This window comes from Podarcis vaucheri (assembly GCF_965113315.1).
Source record: "Podarcis vaucheri genome assembly, chromosome: 18".
Classification (NCBI taxonomy): Eukaryota; Metazoa; Chordata; class Lepidosauria; order Squamata; family Lacertidae; genus Podarcis; species Podarcis vaucheri.
Genome location: NC_138756.1, coordinates 847,774 through 861,997, shown reverse-complemented (window position 1 = coordinate 861,997; position 14,224 = coordinate 847,774). Strand labels below are relative to the sequence as shown.

The 14,224-nt window shown below is 49.4% G+C and overlaps 1 protein-coding gene across 1 annotated transcript; it reads left to right on the top strand.

Moving 5' to 3' along the window:
* The first annotated feature begins 5,382 nt into the window (after positions 1-5,382).
* Positions 5,383-7,982, top strand: GADD45B (growth arrest and DNA damage inducible beta). The gene is made up of 4 exons (XM_082206913.1): positions 5,383-5,712; positions 5,825-5,926; positions 6,551-6,767; positions 7,811-7,982. Exons 1-4 carry the CDS (start codon positions 5,669-5,671, stop codon positions 7,922-7,924), a joined length of 477 nt encoding a protein of 158 aa, XP_082063039.1. The 5' UTR covers positions 5,383-5,668; the 3' UTR covers positions 7,925-7,982.
* Positions 7,983-14,224: the final 6,242 nt, after the last annotated feature.

Sequence of the window (14,224 nt, the reverse complement as noted above, 5' to 3'; positions counted from 1 at the left end):
CGGAGCGGTACCTATTTATCTACTTGCACTTTGACTTGCTTTTGAACTGCTAGGTTGGCAGGAGCTGGGACCGAGCAACGGGAGCTCACCCTGTTGCGCCGACCTTCTGATTGGCAAGCCCTAGGCTCTGTGGTTTAACCCACATTGCTACCCGCGTCCCACAATTATATTATATATAATTATAATACACACACACACACACACACACACACACACACACACATATTGTGGCACAATTCCTGGCAGGAACCCAGCCTGGTCAGCATAGAGCAGCTGCACTCAGAGATATGCACTGCTTGCCAATTTGCCAAGTTCAAGGCACGGTTAGTAACACCATAACAGTTGGTGACACATTTGGCCATTAATTCAGTTCAGATTATTATTGTTATTAATATATACATTTAGTTGTCTCAAATTAGATTGCAACTAGAAGTTTAAGAGAATAAAACATTATTTACTAAATGTGCTCATTATGCAGCATTATAACAAGGACAAAAGGCTTCCCCAAGCCTGGGAATCTCAAGTGTTCTCAAGAGACTAGTCCTTATTGACTAGGGAAGCCAAGATGATCCAGGGTCTGGAAACCAAGCCCTTATGAGGAACAGTTGAAGGAGTTGTTTAGCCTGGAAAAGAAGAGACTGAGAGCCATCTTCACACATCTCAAGGGCTGCCACGTGGAAAAGGGAACAAGCTTGTTCTCTCCTGCTCTGGAGGGTAGGACTCGAACCCATGGCTTCAAGTGACAAGAAAGGAGATTCTGACTCAACATCAGGAAGTACTTTCTGACAGCAAGAGCTGATTGACAGTGGAATGGTCTCCCTGGGAAGGTTCAGGACTCTTCTTCCTGGGAGGTTTTTAAGCACAGGTTGGATGGCATCTGTCCTGGATGCTTTAGCTGAGATTCCTGCATCCCAGGAGGTGGGACTGGATGACCCACAATTCTCTCATTCTGTGTTGCTGGAAGAGGGTGGCAGAAGGAGGAATTATTAATTTGCCTCCTGCCAGTGGGTGCTGCTCCTGCACTCGGCCACCAGAGGGCGGGCTCGCTCCTCTGGAGTTGGCAGGGTGCTGGGTCCTTCCCTTCAGCCTATGAGTGCACACCAAAACTACCTTCTGGACCCCATCATGTGCACGGCTGATCCTCGCGACCCCCAGTCACCGTACCCACCCCAAAATTGTCCCCATAAATAAATACGTACTGCAAATCCGCTTAATTAAATTTGTTCAATTTAATATCATGTGCATGTCTAGTTAGCATCATTCCTGAGTCGGGGTTCCAACCACTTTGTCCTCCCAACCCCCCTGTGAGGAAGGTCAGGCGAGGAAATAATAACTGGTCATTCAATGAACAATGTGGCAGGAGTTCTTTGAACCCAGAGCCCACTGCTAGGCTGTCACTCTAACCCAGTGTTTCCCAACCACTGTTCCGCGGCACACTAGTGTGCCGCGAGATGTTGCCTGGTGTGCCGCGGGAAAAATTAAAAAATTCAAAAGATATTTTTTTTTTAAAAGTCAAATTTTCGATTGGGGCGCCGTCACTAGATGACCCCTGGGGTTCCCTCCCTCCCGCTCTGCGCCTCCCTCCTCCTCCTCCTCCTCCGGGGAGGCCCTTCCTGGCTCTCGGCCAAGGCTTGGCGGCTGCCACTCACTCACTCGCTCGCCCACCCGTCCCTCCATCCCTGCACCTGGCCTCTCCCCCTCCGTCCCTGGCGCGGGGGCTGCCGGGATCCGTAGTCCCCTCGCCCTTGGGCTCCGCGCCCGCGCGGGGTGCACGGACTACGTTTCCCAGTGTGGCCTGGCAGGCCGGGCGTTTTGTTTGAAGCGCTCTTCTTCCGGCCATGGAATGAGCGCGGCGGCGGCGGCGGCCGGGCGGGCAGGGGCTCTTCCGCGCAGACCCCGTGCAGCCTGCCTGTGCCCCCGCGGAGATCGGGCGGCAGGATGGAGCCCGGGGATCCCCGCGGAGGCGGAGCGGCGGAGGTGGAGGCTGCCCCCCAGGTAGGGCTGCGTCGGGGGTTTTTTATTTTTGCAATGCTGCATCCGCGCCGGAGGGGACGCATCGGACCGCAGGGAGACCCCTTGGCGGGTGTGCAAGGCAATGCATGCGTGCAGGCGTTGCATGGAGTGCAGTGCAATGCAATGGCAACGCGGCGCCCTGCATGCATGCATGCAACTTCCACCGGCGCTCCGGACTTGGCAGGTGAGGGGGGTCCCCAGTGGGCGGCAGAGAGAGCCGGGAGGGCGAAGGGGAGCCGGGGGGGAGCAGCGCTGCTCCCCGAGCCGAGCCCGGGGGAAAACTTCGGCGTCGTTGCGCCGGGTTTTGGAAGCGGAGGCTGGCGGGGGCCCCTCAACTGCAAAACCTGGTCGCCTCTCATATATTTCGTGCATTGCATTCATCGCCCGCTTTCTCCTCCAAGGAGCTCCCGGGGGCGCGCGTGGTTCTCCCCGTGTTATCCTCGCAACAACAGCCCTGCGAGGTGGGTCAGGCGAGTGGCCCAAGGGGTTGTCCTGGCCAGGTGGGGTGATTTGAACCCTGCTCTCTGCCCGGTCTTCGTCCTCATTTAGCCCCCACATGTGCATGACTGTGCATGACTGAGGTTTTCCCCCCTCGTCTTGGCTATGGTGTGAGTCTGTGCTGTTAATTAATGGGGTTCTGCCTTCGGAGAAGATGAGCCAGCCCTCAAGGAGGTGATTATGTAATTTGCTAGCAATTCATGTCCCTCCCGGCGTGACGCTGCGCGCTGACGTCACGGGGCTGTAATGGTGGTGTGCCTCGAGATTTTTTTCATGAAACAAGTGTGCCTTTGCCCGAAAAAGGTTGGGAAACACTGCTCTAACCATACTGCTTCTCACTTGCCTTAATTTAATTTATTTTTAAGTTGCAATCTCAGATATGTAAATAGGTCATAAAATCTGTGAAAGAGATCCGAGAGATCAACTTCTCTATTTTGTGTGACCCTAGAACTTTGGGGGCGAGTTAGACAACCGCAGGTTCAAAGTGCACAATGTCTTTGTGCAGGCATAAATAATAACATTATCGTTATTATTAATAATAAGCTGCCTACAACAAATGTATGGAACTCACTGCCACAAGATGTGTGGCTACCAGTCTTTAGGTGGTTTTACATCAGGGGGGCCTTAAGGCAAATTCATGGGGGGAGCGGGAGAATCCTGCCCCCAGGCTCAGGGAGAGTCAACAGACCAGCGGCGTTTCATCTTGTGGGCTCCCTGGAGATGCCAGATGGCTCTTGGCCTGTTCTGTTCTTGGAGCAAGCCTTACTCTTTGAGCAATCCTCCAGCTCCAGGAGCAGTCTACCTTGCCATCTTGACTGGAGAGGTTGTTTTCCTCCTGACCTTTGGAACTCCTTGCCTATTGACATCATGCCGACTCATTCACTGGACTCTTTTGGGGGCCTGCTAAAAGCACCTTTGCCCACTGGTTCAGAAAGCTGATGCATGTTTTAATCTGCTTTTCCTCTTCTGATGCTTTAACTTATAATTGCTGCCTTAATAAGTCTATTTCCTTCAGTTTCTAGAATGGTAGTCGGAAGGGAGCCTGACGGTCATCCAGTCCAACCCCCTGCAATGTGCAACGTGAGGATCAAACCCCAAACCCTCAGATTGAGTCTCATGCTCTTTTGACTTTACTAATGCTTCTTATTAATAATTTTATGGTTTTGTCTTTCCTGTAAACTACTTTGAGGTTTTTTGTTTTTTTTTTGCAGTGCATAAATTTCATGAAATAAAGAAATAGGGGTCTCTGGTGGTGGGGGGGGGTGTCGTCTGACCGTCCCCTGCTGGAGACAGGGAGGTGGGTTGGGTGGGTCTGATCCCGCCCGTCCTGGTTCCTCCTTCTCCATCACATCTCCTCTTGCTCATAGACATAATTCACTCTCGAAAACAGCACTTTTTGTCCCCATCCGAACCGGGCTGGGTTTGCTGAGTCGGGGCTGAATCATCTCTCCTGCGCCGCGGCGCGGTTGTAAAACCGGATCCTCTCTGGGTGCAAGCGGGGTCAAGCCGCGTGCCAGACCGATGGCTGACCCGTCACCCACTTTGGCAGGGGTCCGGCTCGCCGCGGACGGGCCCCAACCCTCCGCCCAAAAAGGAGAGAAGAGCTCTGCGCCTTTATTTCCTGAGTCGGGGAGTTGCACGGATCCTGCGTCTCGCCAGCTCGGTCGGGCGCGCGTTTGCTCCGGAGCAAAACTGACACTGTGGGATTTTGCAATTAGTGAAACCAGTGAAATTAGTAGGGCGTTTGTCTGTTTTTAAGGGTGGTAGGGGAAGTCAGAGAGAGAGAGAGAGAGAGAGAGAGAGAGAGAGAGAGAGAGAGAGAGAGAGAGAGAATGGGGTTTTGAAGAAAAAGGTGCAATTTGCAAAGTGCAGGAATGGACTTCAGGCCTGGGGGGGGGCCGGGGTTGGGGGGGGTTGTATTAGGGAGAGGTTTTTTGAGGGGTGGATGGAGCTCGCAAGCTGCATGCGTGGCTTTTCTCCCCACACACCCGAGAAAAAATGTGCAAGCTCCAGCGAGTGAGTCAGAGGAGTGTGAAACCACGAGTGATATTTGCACAGCCCACGCCACGCGCCAGCCCACGCCACGCGCCCGGCTGCTCCTCCTCCTCCTCCTCCTTGCATAGTGGGGGGGCACAGCGCCCCAACTACCCCACTACCCTCATCAAAGCCCACTTTTATTTTCGCTCTCTCCGTTGCCTGCAAACAACGTCTCTTTTATTTGAGCGCAACAGGCTTGCAATTTTTTTTATTAAAAAATCCCAATGATTTTGAAGAAAGAAAAGCAACCCCAACGGTTTCGTAGGGAAAGCCTATCCGTGCACGCTGATCCAACCGCCTTGCGTAGTTTATTTTTGCAATTACTATAAATTTGGCGCTGTGTGTTGCACTGCCTTGCATTGCTTCTTTTTACGCGATTGTTGCTGTTCTTATTAATTCCTATTTCGCCCTGGCTCCCTCCGATTGCAACGTTTCGGGGAAATTCTGCAAAACAGGGACGCGCAGCCAGAAAGTGTGCAACCCTTGCGCCCGGCCCTGTTTTCTGTGGAAATCTTCTCCTAAGCAGGAACTGCTGCTGCTGGGGAAAATAAACCGAAACTCGCTTCTTCTTTTTTAAGGGGGGGGGGTGGAAAAGAAAAAACACACCCGCAATTCTTTGAAGCAGCAAAAAACAGCCGCGCGCGAGAGCCAAGCGCCTCCTTCCGACTTTTCCTAGTTGCAACATTTCTCCTCCCCCACGTGGTGGCTCCTGCGCGCCTCCGCCAATCCGGGGGCTCCCGGAGCCGACCTTTGTGGCTCGAGGGCCAATCAGAAGGAGGAAAGGACCAATTCGAGCCCCGCCCCTCCTGGGGAGGTTATAAAAAGCGCCGCCAGCTGCTCCGGCCGAGTCAGAATCCGATCCGCCGCCGAAGCAGTGTCTGTGCTGGACTGGATCGTAATTTCTCTTTTTGTGCATTGTTATTTTTCCTCCACCACTTTGGAAATCGCCTTGTGGTTCCGCTGGGATTTATTCGCAGGAACTTCTGGATTTTCTGGCTTGTGGGGAAACGTTGCTTTGCTGGAAGGAACGAAGGAAAGGAAGAAAAAACCCACCAATTTCTCTGGCATTACCTGGACTGGTTTTTTCCCCTTTTGCGCCACTGTGGATTATAATTGCAACATGACTCTGGAAGAGCTGGTGTCTTGCGATAACGCAGAAAACAAGTAAGTTTGTGTCTGGGGGGGGGGGGGGAGTGGAATGGAAGTTTCTGCTGTGGATTTTTTTGCTCCTGGTGCCAAAATCTCATTTGTTCTCTCCCCCCTTCTCCCCAAAAAGGATGAAGTCAGTAAGTGAAGCTGTGGAGCAGCTCCTGGTGGCCGCCCAGAGGCAGGGGGCCTTGACAGTTGGGGTCTACGAGTCTGCCAAACTCATGAATGTGTAAGTCATTTTTTTATTGCATTTTTTCTGGCTCCAGTAAGTGACTCTTGTGGTTTGTGTGTGTGTTTCAAAAGCAAGGCTTTGTCTGTGCCGTCAGTTTAGTTCAAATTCACAGGGCATGCGAATCATTGCTTTTGAAACATACAAGCAACTATATTCATTTATTTTCAGAAATGGATAAATGACGTTGCAAGAGGGGGGAGGCAACTTTGATTTGCATCTAGGAAAACCAAACCTTGTAACAATAAAAAAGTAAAAAACAGAAAACATAAAGTAACTTACTTATAATATGTAACTATAAAAATAGATGGAAACAGATAACTTTTAGTATATACACTTTTGTAACTAAAAAATAATGCATGTAGCTTTTTAATGGGCAACTAAAATGCACATCTTCTTAATAGGTAGCTAAGTTTGTGTAGCTTTTTAATAAGTAGCAAAAATAAAATATGTAACATTTTAATATGTAGATATAATAGAGTGTGTAACTTTTTAATAGGGGGCTAAAATGAAGCCAAATTTACAAATGGGTGAAAGGGAGCGGTGGAAGCAGGGAACGGCCCTGGTTTGGGGCTTGGGCTGGAAAGAGCCGCCCTTAACTCTCCTGTCCCTTCCTCTCCCCAGGGACCCGGACAGCGTGGTCCTCTGCTTGCTTGCCATCGATGAAGAAGACGAGGATGACATTGCCCTGCAGATCCACTTCACACTCATCCAGGCCTTTTGCTGTGACAACGACATCAACATCCTGCGCGTGTCCGGCATGGAGCGGCTGGCGGCCGTGCTGGGAGACGGCTCCCAGGACACCGCGGAGCCACAGGACCTGCATTGCATCCTGGTGACGGTGAGTTGAGCTGGCAGCGCCCACGTGGCCCTGGCATGCCCGAGGTTTCCTGGGAGGGTGCCAGGAGAGGAGCCTCACCAGCTGCACATGTGGGACTCGCCTGGTCGGGAAATGGGGAGAGTGCAGGCCGGCCGGGCGCAAGGAGCATCGGGATCAATGGAGCGCCCCTCTGGGGGTGAAGCCAAACTGCTGTGTTAGCACCACCAAAGTGACCCTCTGGGGCACAAGCCGGGGCAGTGTTTCTGGTGGTCCACAAGCAGGGGGAAATGCCCAGCCTGCAACCCTTAGCCTTGTCACAGCAGGGGAGAGACGGGTGCTTTCACGCTGCATCCTGCAGTTTAATAGTGTTTTGTGTCTTAAAAAGAGAAGTTCTGGAGGTGGACAAATGTGGGGGGGACAGCTTTTGGGGAGGTCGGCCATCATGTCCTATGGCCCTTGGGAGGCCCTTCCTACTATGGGAAGGGGGCATATCACCCCAACATGTCTAGGGGGGAAGGGAATAGTCTGTTGTCTCAGCGCCATTTGGGAAACTGACAAGCTCCCCTGACTGGCCCAGATCGGAATGTCCTTCCTGCTCAAGGGAGGGGAGGAATTCCTGAAATGTCATTTTTGCTCCTGTGTGTGTTTGTGTGTGTGTGTGAGAGAGAGAGAGAGCGCACATGCGCAGTTTAGCCCAACCAGATGTGAGCTGTGTAAACAGCACTTCCTGAGCTGCCTTCTGGATTGCAAGATGGGGGCAGAATGCTTTTCTTATTATCTATTTGCCATGTTTATATGCCCTCCAATAAGATACAGGCCCCTCAAGGTGTCATATGCAGTTCTCCTCCACTCCCTCGCTCAGTCCCCACAACGCCCCTGCGAGGTAGCCTAGGCAGAGAGGTATAGTAACTGCCACTCCCCGAGCTCAACCCCTGAGCTTCATGGCCAAATGCAGGGATTTGAACCCTGGTCTCTCCTGGGTCCTTGTATTCTGACATTCTGGAAAAGATCTTGTTTTTGCAACTGGAGGTTTCATGTCTCTTCCCTCCCCCTCTCTCCCACAGAACCCGCACACAGATTCCTGGAAGACCCAGGGCCTGGCAGAGGTTGCCAGCTTCTGCGAAGAGAGCCGCTGCAACAACGAGTGGGTGCCCTATGTCACCCTCCAGGCACGCTGAGCCGCCCCACGATGCCACCTTGCCAACTGGGAAAAATAAACGGAGAAGGGAAGAGAAAGCGTTCTCTTGTTGTTGTTGTTAAGAAAAAAACTAACCGAAACCATGACTGGCCGCCCCAGCAGAAGCAGAGTGGTGGGTGGTGAGTCAGAGAGACAGGCGATGGTGACGAGATGATCTCTGAGGAGGAGGCTGCCTGGTGACCTGCTGACTTGCAAGCTCCTGCATCAGCTGACTGCTCAGCAGGAGGAGGAAGAGGAAGAGGAACCATAGAATCATAGAGTTGGAAGAGACCACAAGGGCCATCGAGTCCAACCCCCTGCCGCGCCTTCCTTTGTGCTGCCGGGAAAGGGATCTGCTGCCTTGGGGAGGACTGCACAGATGCCCTCTTGCTGAGAGAAAGGCAGACGGAAGCAGAATCCTTAGCGTCTGCGGGACAGCTTTTTTTAAAAAAAAGACAGTTTGCAAATGAACTCCTTTTTTAAAAAATTAAAAAATGAACTGGATGCAGAGAAGTTCTTATTTATCTATTTAAGAGAAAACACACGCAAAATGACTTTTTTGCACTGAGAGAGAATCAAATACATCTATATATTCTTATATCTGATTTTAAAAGCTGCAATAAAAAATTGTTACTTTCTGAAAGCGAATTGTGACCTGTGTTTCTTGAATCTGCCATCTCGTTTGCCAACCTGGTGCTGTGCCCAGAGGCTTTGAGCTGCAGGAGTGGTGGGTGCTTGCAGCCTTGGAGCACACCAGCTTTGCAAAGGCAGACTTTTTTCCATCGAGATGGGAGGGACCCCTGAGGGTCATCTTGCCCAACCCCCGGCAATGCAGTCCTCAACAGGGATGTGAGGTCATTGCCCTGCAAACAGCTGGTCACCTGAATTCTTTGTGGTTGAACAAAAGACTTCAAGGTAATGCATTGATTGATTGATTGATTGATTGATTGATTGATTTTTGACTTACTATATTTTTTAATGCCACTTCTCATTCAAATGAGTTGCAGAGTGGCTTACAAACAATGAATAACAATGATAGAACATAATAGGAATACAGCATAAATCAAATGGAATCATATAGAATAATTAACAAATCTTCACTGAAACAATCACAATCTATAAAACATGGTTAACAAAGCAACAATGGAAAAATAAGCTATGCATCACAATTACTCATTTAGCATTGAGGAATAGACTATGTAGGAACTGTCCAATTTCTCCAGCAAGGCCTGCAAGTCCCTCCTGTTTATAGAAAGCCCTTTCTGGTGGGTTAAATACTTTGCAGCTCTAAAATGGTTTTGCCTGAGATCAAAACTTTTGACTATTGGATCATACTTGATCTCACACCATTTGGAGGAATGTTATTTTTAACATAGAAAATCTGGGGGTGATCTCTGCAAAACAAAATTCTAAGGATTGCTGGGAGAGGGGTTGTAACCTGATGAAGCAACTCACTTGTGTCGGGTGTTTGGAGTCGGTTAAAAATGGCCAAATAAAGCAGCATCGCCTCTTCCTTAAAAAGATGATAATACATGTTTCAACTTCTTGCCTTAACCTGCCCCCAAATGCTGTGGTTTGCGGGGAGCAGAAGTCAAGAAGGGGAGCCCATGATGCCGGGAGAGCAAACTTATTAATATTATAGCCCAGCTTCTCTTTATTCCGGAGAGCTCATTTAATCCCACCACCCTGTGCGGTAGGCCAGGCCAAGAGACAGTGAGCTGCCCCAAAGGTCAAGCTTCACAGCCAAACAGGAATTTGAACCCAAATCCTAGCCTGACCCTCTAACCACTACACGGCGCTGCCTTTCAAACTGCCTCACTGACTCCACCACAGTTGGTGCTTTCTGAAAAATCTGCCAGTGTCTCAATGGCAAAAGTCCAGGCTCGTTCCTCGGTCACAAGTGTGCAAAATCCACATTCTGAGCTGGTCACCCGGCCTGGGAGGGGGGTGGCTGGACTTTATAAAAATTGCTCTGACTTCACAAGAGCCCTGTGACCATAATTCCTGTTTCACAGAGAGCAACGGGGGTTTCCCAACCCTGTGACTCGCTGGTGGCAGGTGGTCTCTGACACCAAGTAACTGAGCAAAAATGCATAAATTTGAGTCAGGTATCCACTGGAAATGGAAAGAAGTCAAAGGTACTTTTTACTATACATGGTGGACATTTCGAGTGGCTAAGGGTTTGGGGGAGATGGTTTACAATGAGGTAAAGAAAATATTTAAGGCGACTCTTCAACAAAACCCCAGAAGTCAGTCCATTACGGATAACTGAGATGAATGTTCCAAAAAGGCAGACAAACTTATTTCTATGTGCAGCAACGGCAGTGAGAGTATTATGTATGCAAAAATGGCAAGAGGAGGCGACACCTTCCGAAGGAGAGGGGCAGATAAAATGGACAGAATATGACGAACTATAAAAATTAGAGATCAAGAAGAGGCAGGTTTTAGGAAGGATTGGAAAGCTTTTGCTGAATATCTAAAGAATCATTGTAAACATGCAAAAACCCAAGTAGGATTTGAATGAAGGAACAGCAGTAAAATGTGTACAGTAGTACCTCAGGTTACATACGCTTCAGGTTACATACGCTTCAGGTTACAGGCTCTGCTAACCCAGAAATAGTACCTCGGGTTAAGCACTTTGCTTCAGGATGAGAACAGAAATTGTGTGGCAGCAGTGGGAGGCCCCATTAGCTAAAGTGGTGCTTCAGGTTAACAACAGTTTCAGGTTAAGAACAGACCTCCAGAACGAATTAAGTTCTTAACCAGAGGTACTACTGTATTTGGGAACAATTGGAAAGGATAGGGCATAGAATAATTATAATATGCAGCAATATTAGAAAAGAAGAGGAAACCATGATGTCTTGCCGAATGCATGGCAATGAGATTAAGAAATAATACAGTCATACCTCGGGTTGAATATGCTTCATGTTGAGCGTGTTCGAGTTGCGCTCCGCAGCAACCCGGAAGTAACGGAGCGCGTTACTTCTGGGTTTCGCTGCTTGCGCATGCGCAGACACGACGAAAAGCGACACACACGTGTGCAGACGTGCCGTCACTGGTTACGTTTACTTCTGGATGTGAACGGGGCTCTGGAACGGATCCTGTTTGTATCCAGAGGTACCACTGTACAAAACACGAGTGAGAAGATTAAAGAGTTTATTCTAAACAGCAAGCAATATATAAATAGCCCATCAGCCTGCTTAGCTTCTCTAAAACTCTGCCCACAACCATCGGATTTATAGATAGCTAGCCTGTGTGGCTTGCCTCACTTTCTCAAAACAACGTCCAACATCGAAGAAGGTACCCAGCGCTACCACATCCTTCCAACTGATGAGGGCATTAAAGGTGTTCTGTCAAAGTCCTTAAGGAACAGAGGCAGGAAGAGTAACTAGGTCAGATCACTAACTCCTCAAAATACAATTTATCTTCCGGATAGATTGCCCAAATACACCTGGGGGGGGGGGAGTCAAATGGTGAATGAAAATCAATTGGAAAGTATTGTTTTGTATTAAATTTGTAAACTATTGAAATTTTTAAATATATATTTTTAAAGGACCTTGGCAAGGGAGATGGGGGCTGGAGGAGAACTCTCCATTGGCCTTGACCACTAGGCATGCTGGCTGCTGGGAGATTTGAGTTCAGGATGCTCTGGAAGTCCCTGGATATTCCCAGCCCCGGAGTTACGAAAAGGCAAGCAAGTGCGCAGCCAGGATTACAAGAACTGCAAGCTCAGAACCTTAGAATTGTATTGGATATTCTTTATTGAAAAATAAAAAGTACAAAAGTACAAGTGCACAGAGCAAGATAAGACACAAAAATGAAGAAACTAGAGATAGTACCCATGTAGAAAACTAAACAAAACAGAACAACAATATTGTGTACATTGCAAAAATAAAAAGCATGTTTATTGTAATTAACCAGACCTTAACCTAATATGGTATTTATAAAAATGATTGTCAAATTTGTCCATGACATGTCTATGTTTGTGTATGCGACTTGTTCATGTGTAGCAAGTTCGTACTACTACTACTACTACTAATTTTAATATTTATCTGCTGCCCATCTGACTGGGGTGCCCAGGCAACTCTGGGAGGCTCCCAACAAAATATTAAAAGCACAATAAAACATCAACCATGAAAAACTTCCCTGAAGATATCCAATCCAATTGTTAAAGGGAGTCGCGTTTGCCATTACTGCAGCAAAAAGACAGATACTGATGACCTGGAAAAATAGAATCATAGACTTGTAGAGCTGAAAGGGACCCCCAAAGGTCATCTTGTCCAACCCCCGCAAGGCAGGAATGGCAGACACAGAATCCCTGCCGGATGCCCATTCTACCTCTGCTTAAAAACCTCCAGCGAAGGAGAGTCCACCCCCACCAGAAGGCTGTGTTTGCAACAAGAGGCAGGAAACCTGCACGGCAGGGGCTTTGGCAAGCTGACCCTCAGAGTCCCTTCCCACACTACAGCTCTGTGATTTTGTAACCCGTGAAATCCATGCCGGCCAGAGAACAGTCCTTATTGCTTTATGATGCTGCAAAGACTCTCTTGTTGCCGTTGCAGCAAAACATTTAACCAAGTGGTGGTGTTTTCCTTGTAAACTCTTTTCCACAAGCCACTAGCCCTCAAGAAGGAGAGGCCTGGCAGCATCTCAAGAGGCAGCAGTTCCCTCAAACCAGAGAGAAGTCTTAGCAATCAGCAAAGGCTTTTGCCCCTCCTTAAGAAACCACAGGAGAGAGGATTATGCAAAGAAGATGCACCCCAATATGCAAAAGAATGAAACATTTGCATACTTATTCTCCCTCCATCCACTTCTCAGGCTCTCCTCTTTCAAGCTTGTCTCTGCAGACTCCAACACAGCAGAAAGTTTTTGCTGCAAGGTGGATTCCCCCCCCCTTTTTTTCTGTCTTTCTCTTTCAAAACCCCCTTTTAAAAAATATGTTCCATTAGATTATTTCAAATGCAAAGCAACAAGGTAAAATAACCCAGAAGCAATGCCAAATTTCCGAACCTTTCCTCAGGCTGTGAATTCTGGGGTGGGCTTGCTCATTGTGCGCCCAAAAAAGGAGTCACCGAAACATGGGTCTTTCCAGACGCAGCACCCTTGGGTGCTCACCCAAGCCGAAGGGTGTTCCCGCTGATCACACAGTTTCTGGCTTTTCAGCGTCAGTTGGGGGATTTCTTTTCCCCTTTGCAATGCTGTTGTAGGTGGAAAGAGAGCGATAAAAAGCCACCTTTCCTTTCCCCTGAGGTGTGACACACTCACAAACACACGCAGCCTCCTCAACCGCAGGCCCAGCTCTCTCCGGGGTGTTTTCCTGTAAGCTGCAGATGAGATCTGGGCCGGCAACCGACACGTTGGGGGGCCCACGGCTCCCCACCCCCACCCCACTCACCACCCACTGGGTGCCCAGGGTGGGGAAGCCCCTGGTGCAGGGGGAGTTTCTGAACTTTGAAGTTTGTTTTTGTTTTTTCCACTTGTTCCACTACTTAGCAGAGAAGGCGCTGGTGCCAAAGGACGGCTGCAGTGGAGTGCTTGCTTAGCACGCCAAAGAGGGTTGGGCTAGATGGTCCCTAGGGACCTCACTCAGCGCTACAATTCTCGGATGCAAGGGGTTTGGGGTTTGGGAGAGGGGAAGGGCAGGTTCTGGAGTGGATGGGGCGGGAATTAAGGGAAATGGTTGTCTAACTCTGCAAAAGGCGAACCTCAGTCAGGAAGGAGCCCCTGCAGAAAAGGCCCTTCCTCCTCAGATCAAGTTTACTCAGGAGTAAATCTCACTGGCTGAGGGTTGGGGGAGCATCTAGGCTGAAGGCAGCTTTTTGCAAAAGGTGGAGCCTGTGAGCTGCGCCTGTTTGGCTCTGTACCGCTAAGCGGGGACGACTTCCCTGTCTGGAGCACACAGGCTCCTTGGTCAGTAGGAAGCCTGCATTGCCTTGGGCAACTCAAGTGACTTTGCATATTCCCCCCCCCCGCCAGTTTCGGATTTTGCAAAGGGCTCCACCCAGAGACACACACACGGTTTCTACCCTTTGCAGAAAACTCAGAAGGCCACATTTTGCCCACACCAAAATCGGTGGCCTATCTTGGACCCCCCTGGCTTCTGGTCCTGGCTGGCCTCCCTGCAGAAGTGGGAAACAGCCAGGGATTTCCCCCTGGAAGGAAGAGATTTCAAGCGCACAGAGGAAATAGGGCGAAGTTTAAAACATCAGAGAGGGAGAGGGAGCTATGCAAAAACAGCCATCAGGCCAAAAAAAGCAAAGCCCCGACCTTCAGAAAGGCTCCAGTTTCTGAGGAGGCTGTT

Excerpts from the sequence above, each read along its gene's own strand:
- GADD45B (XM_082206913.1), top strand. The coding sequence starts at position 5,669 with ATGACTCTGGAAGAGCTGGTGTCTTGCGATAACGCAGAAAACAA. Across the intron at positions 5,713-5,824 it reads TGCGATAACGCAGAAAACAA|GATGAAGTCAGTAAGTGAAG; the intron begins GTAAGTTTGTGT and ends CTCCCCAAAAAG. Across the intron at positions 6,768-7,810 it reads TGCATTGCATCCTGGTGACG|AACCCGCACACAGATTCCTG; the intron begins GTGAGTTGAGCT and ends TCTCTCCCACAG.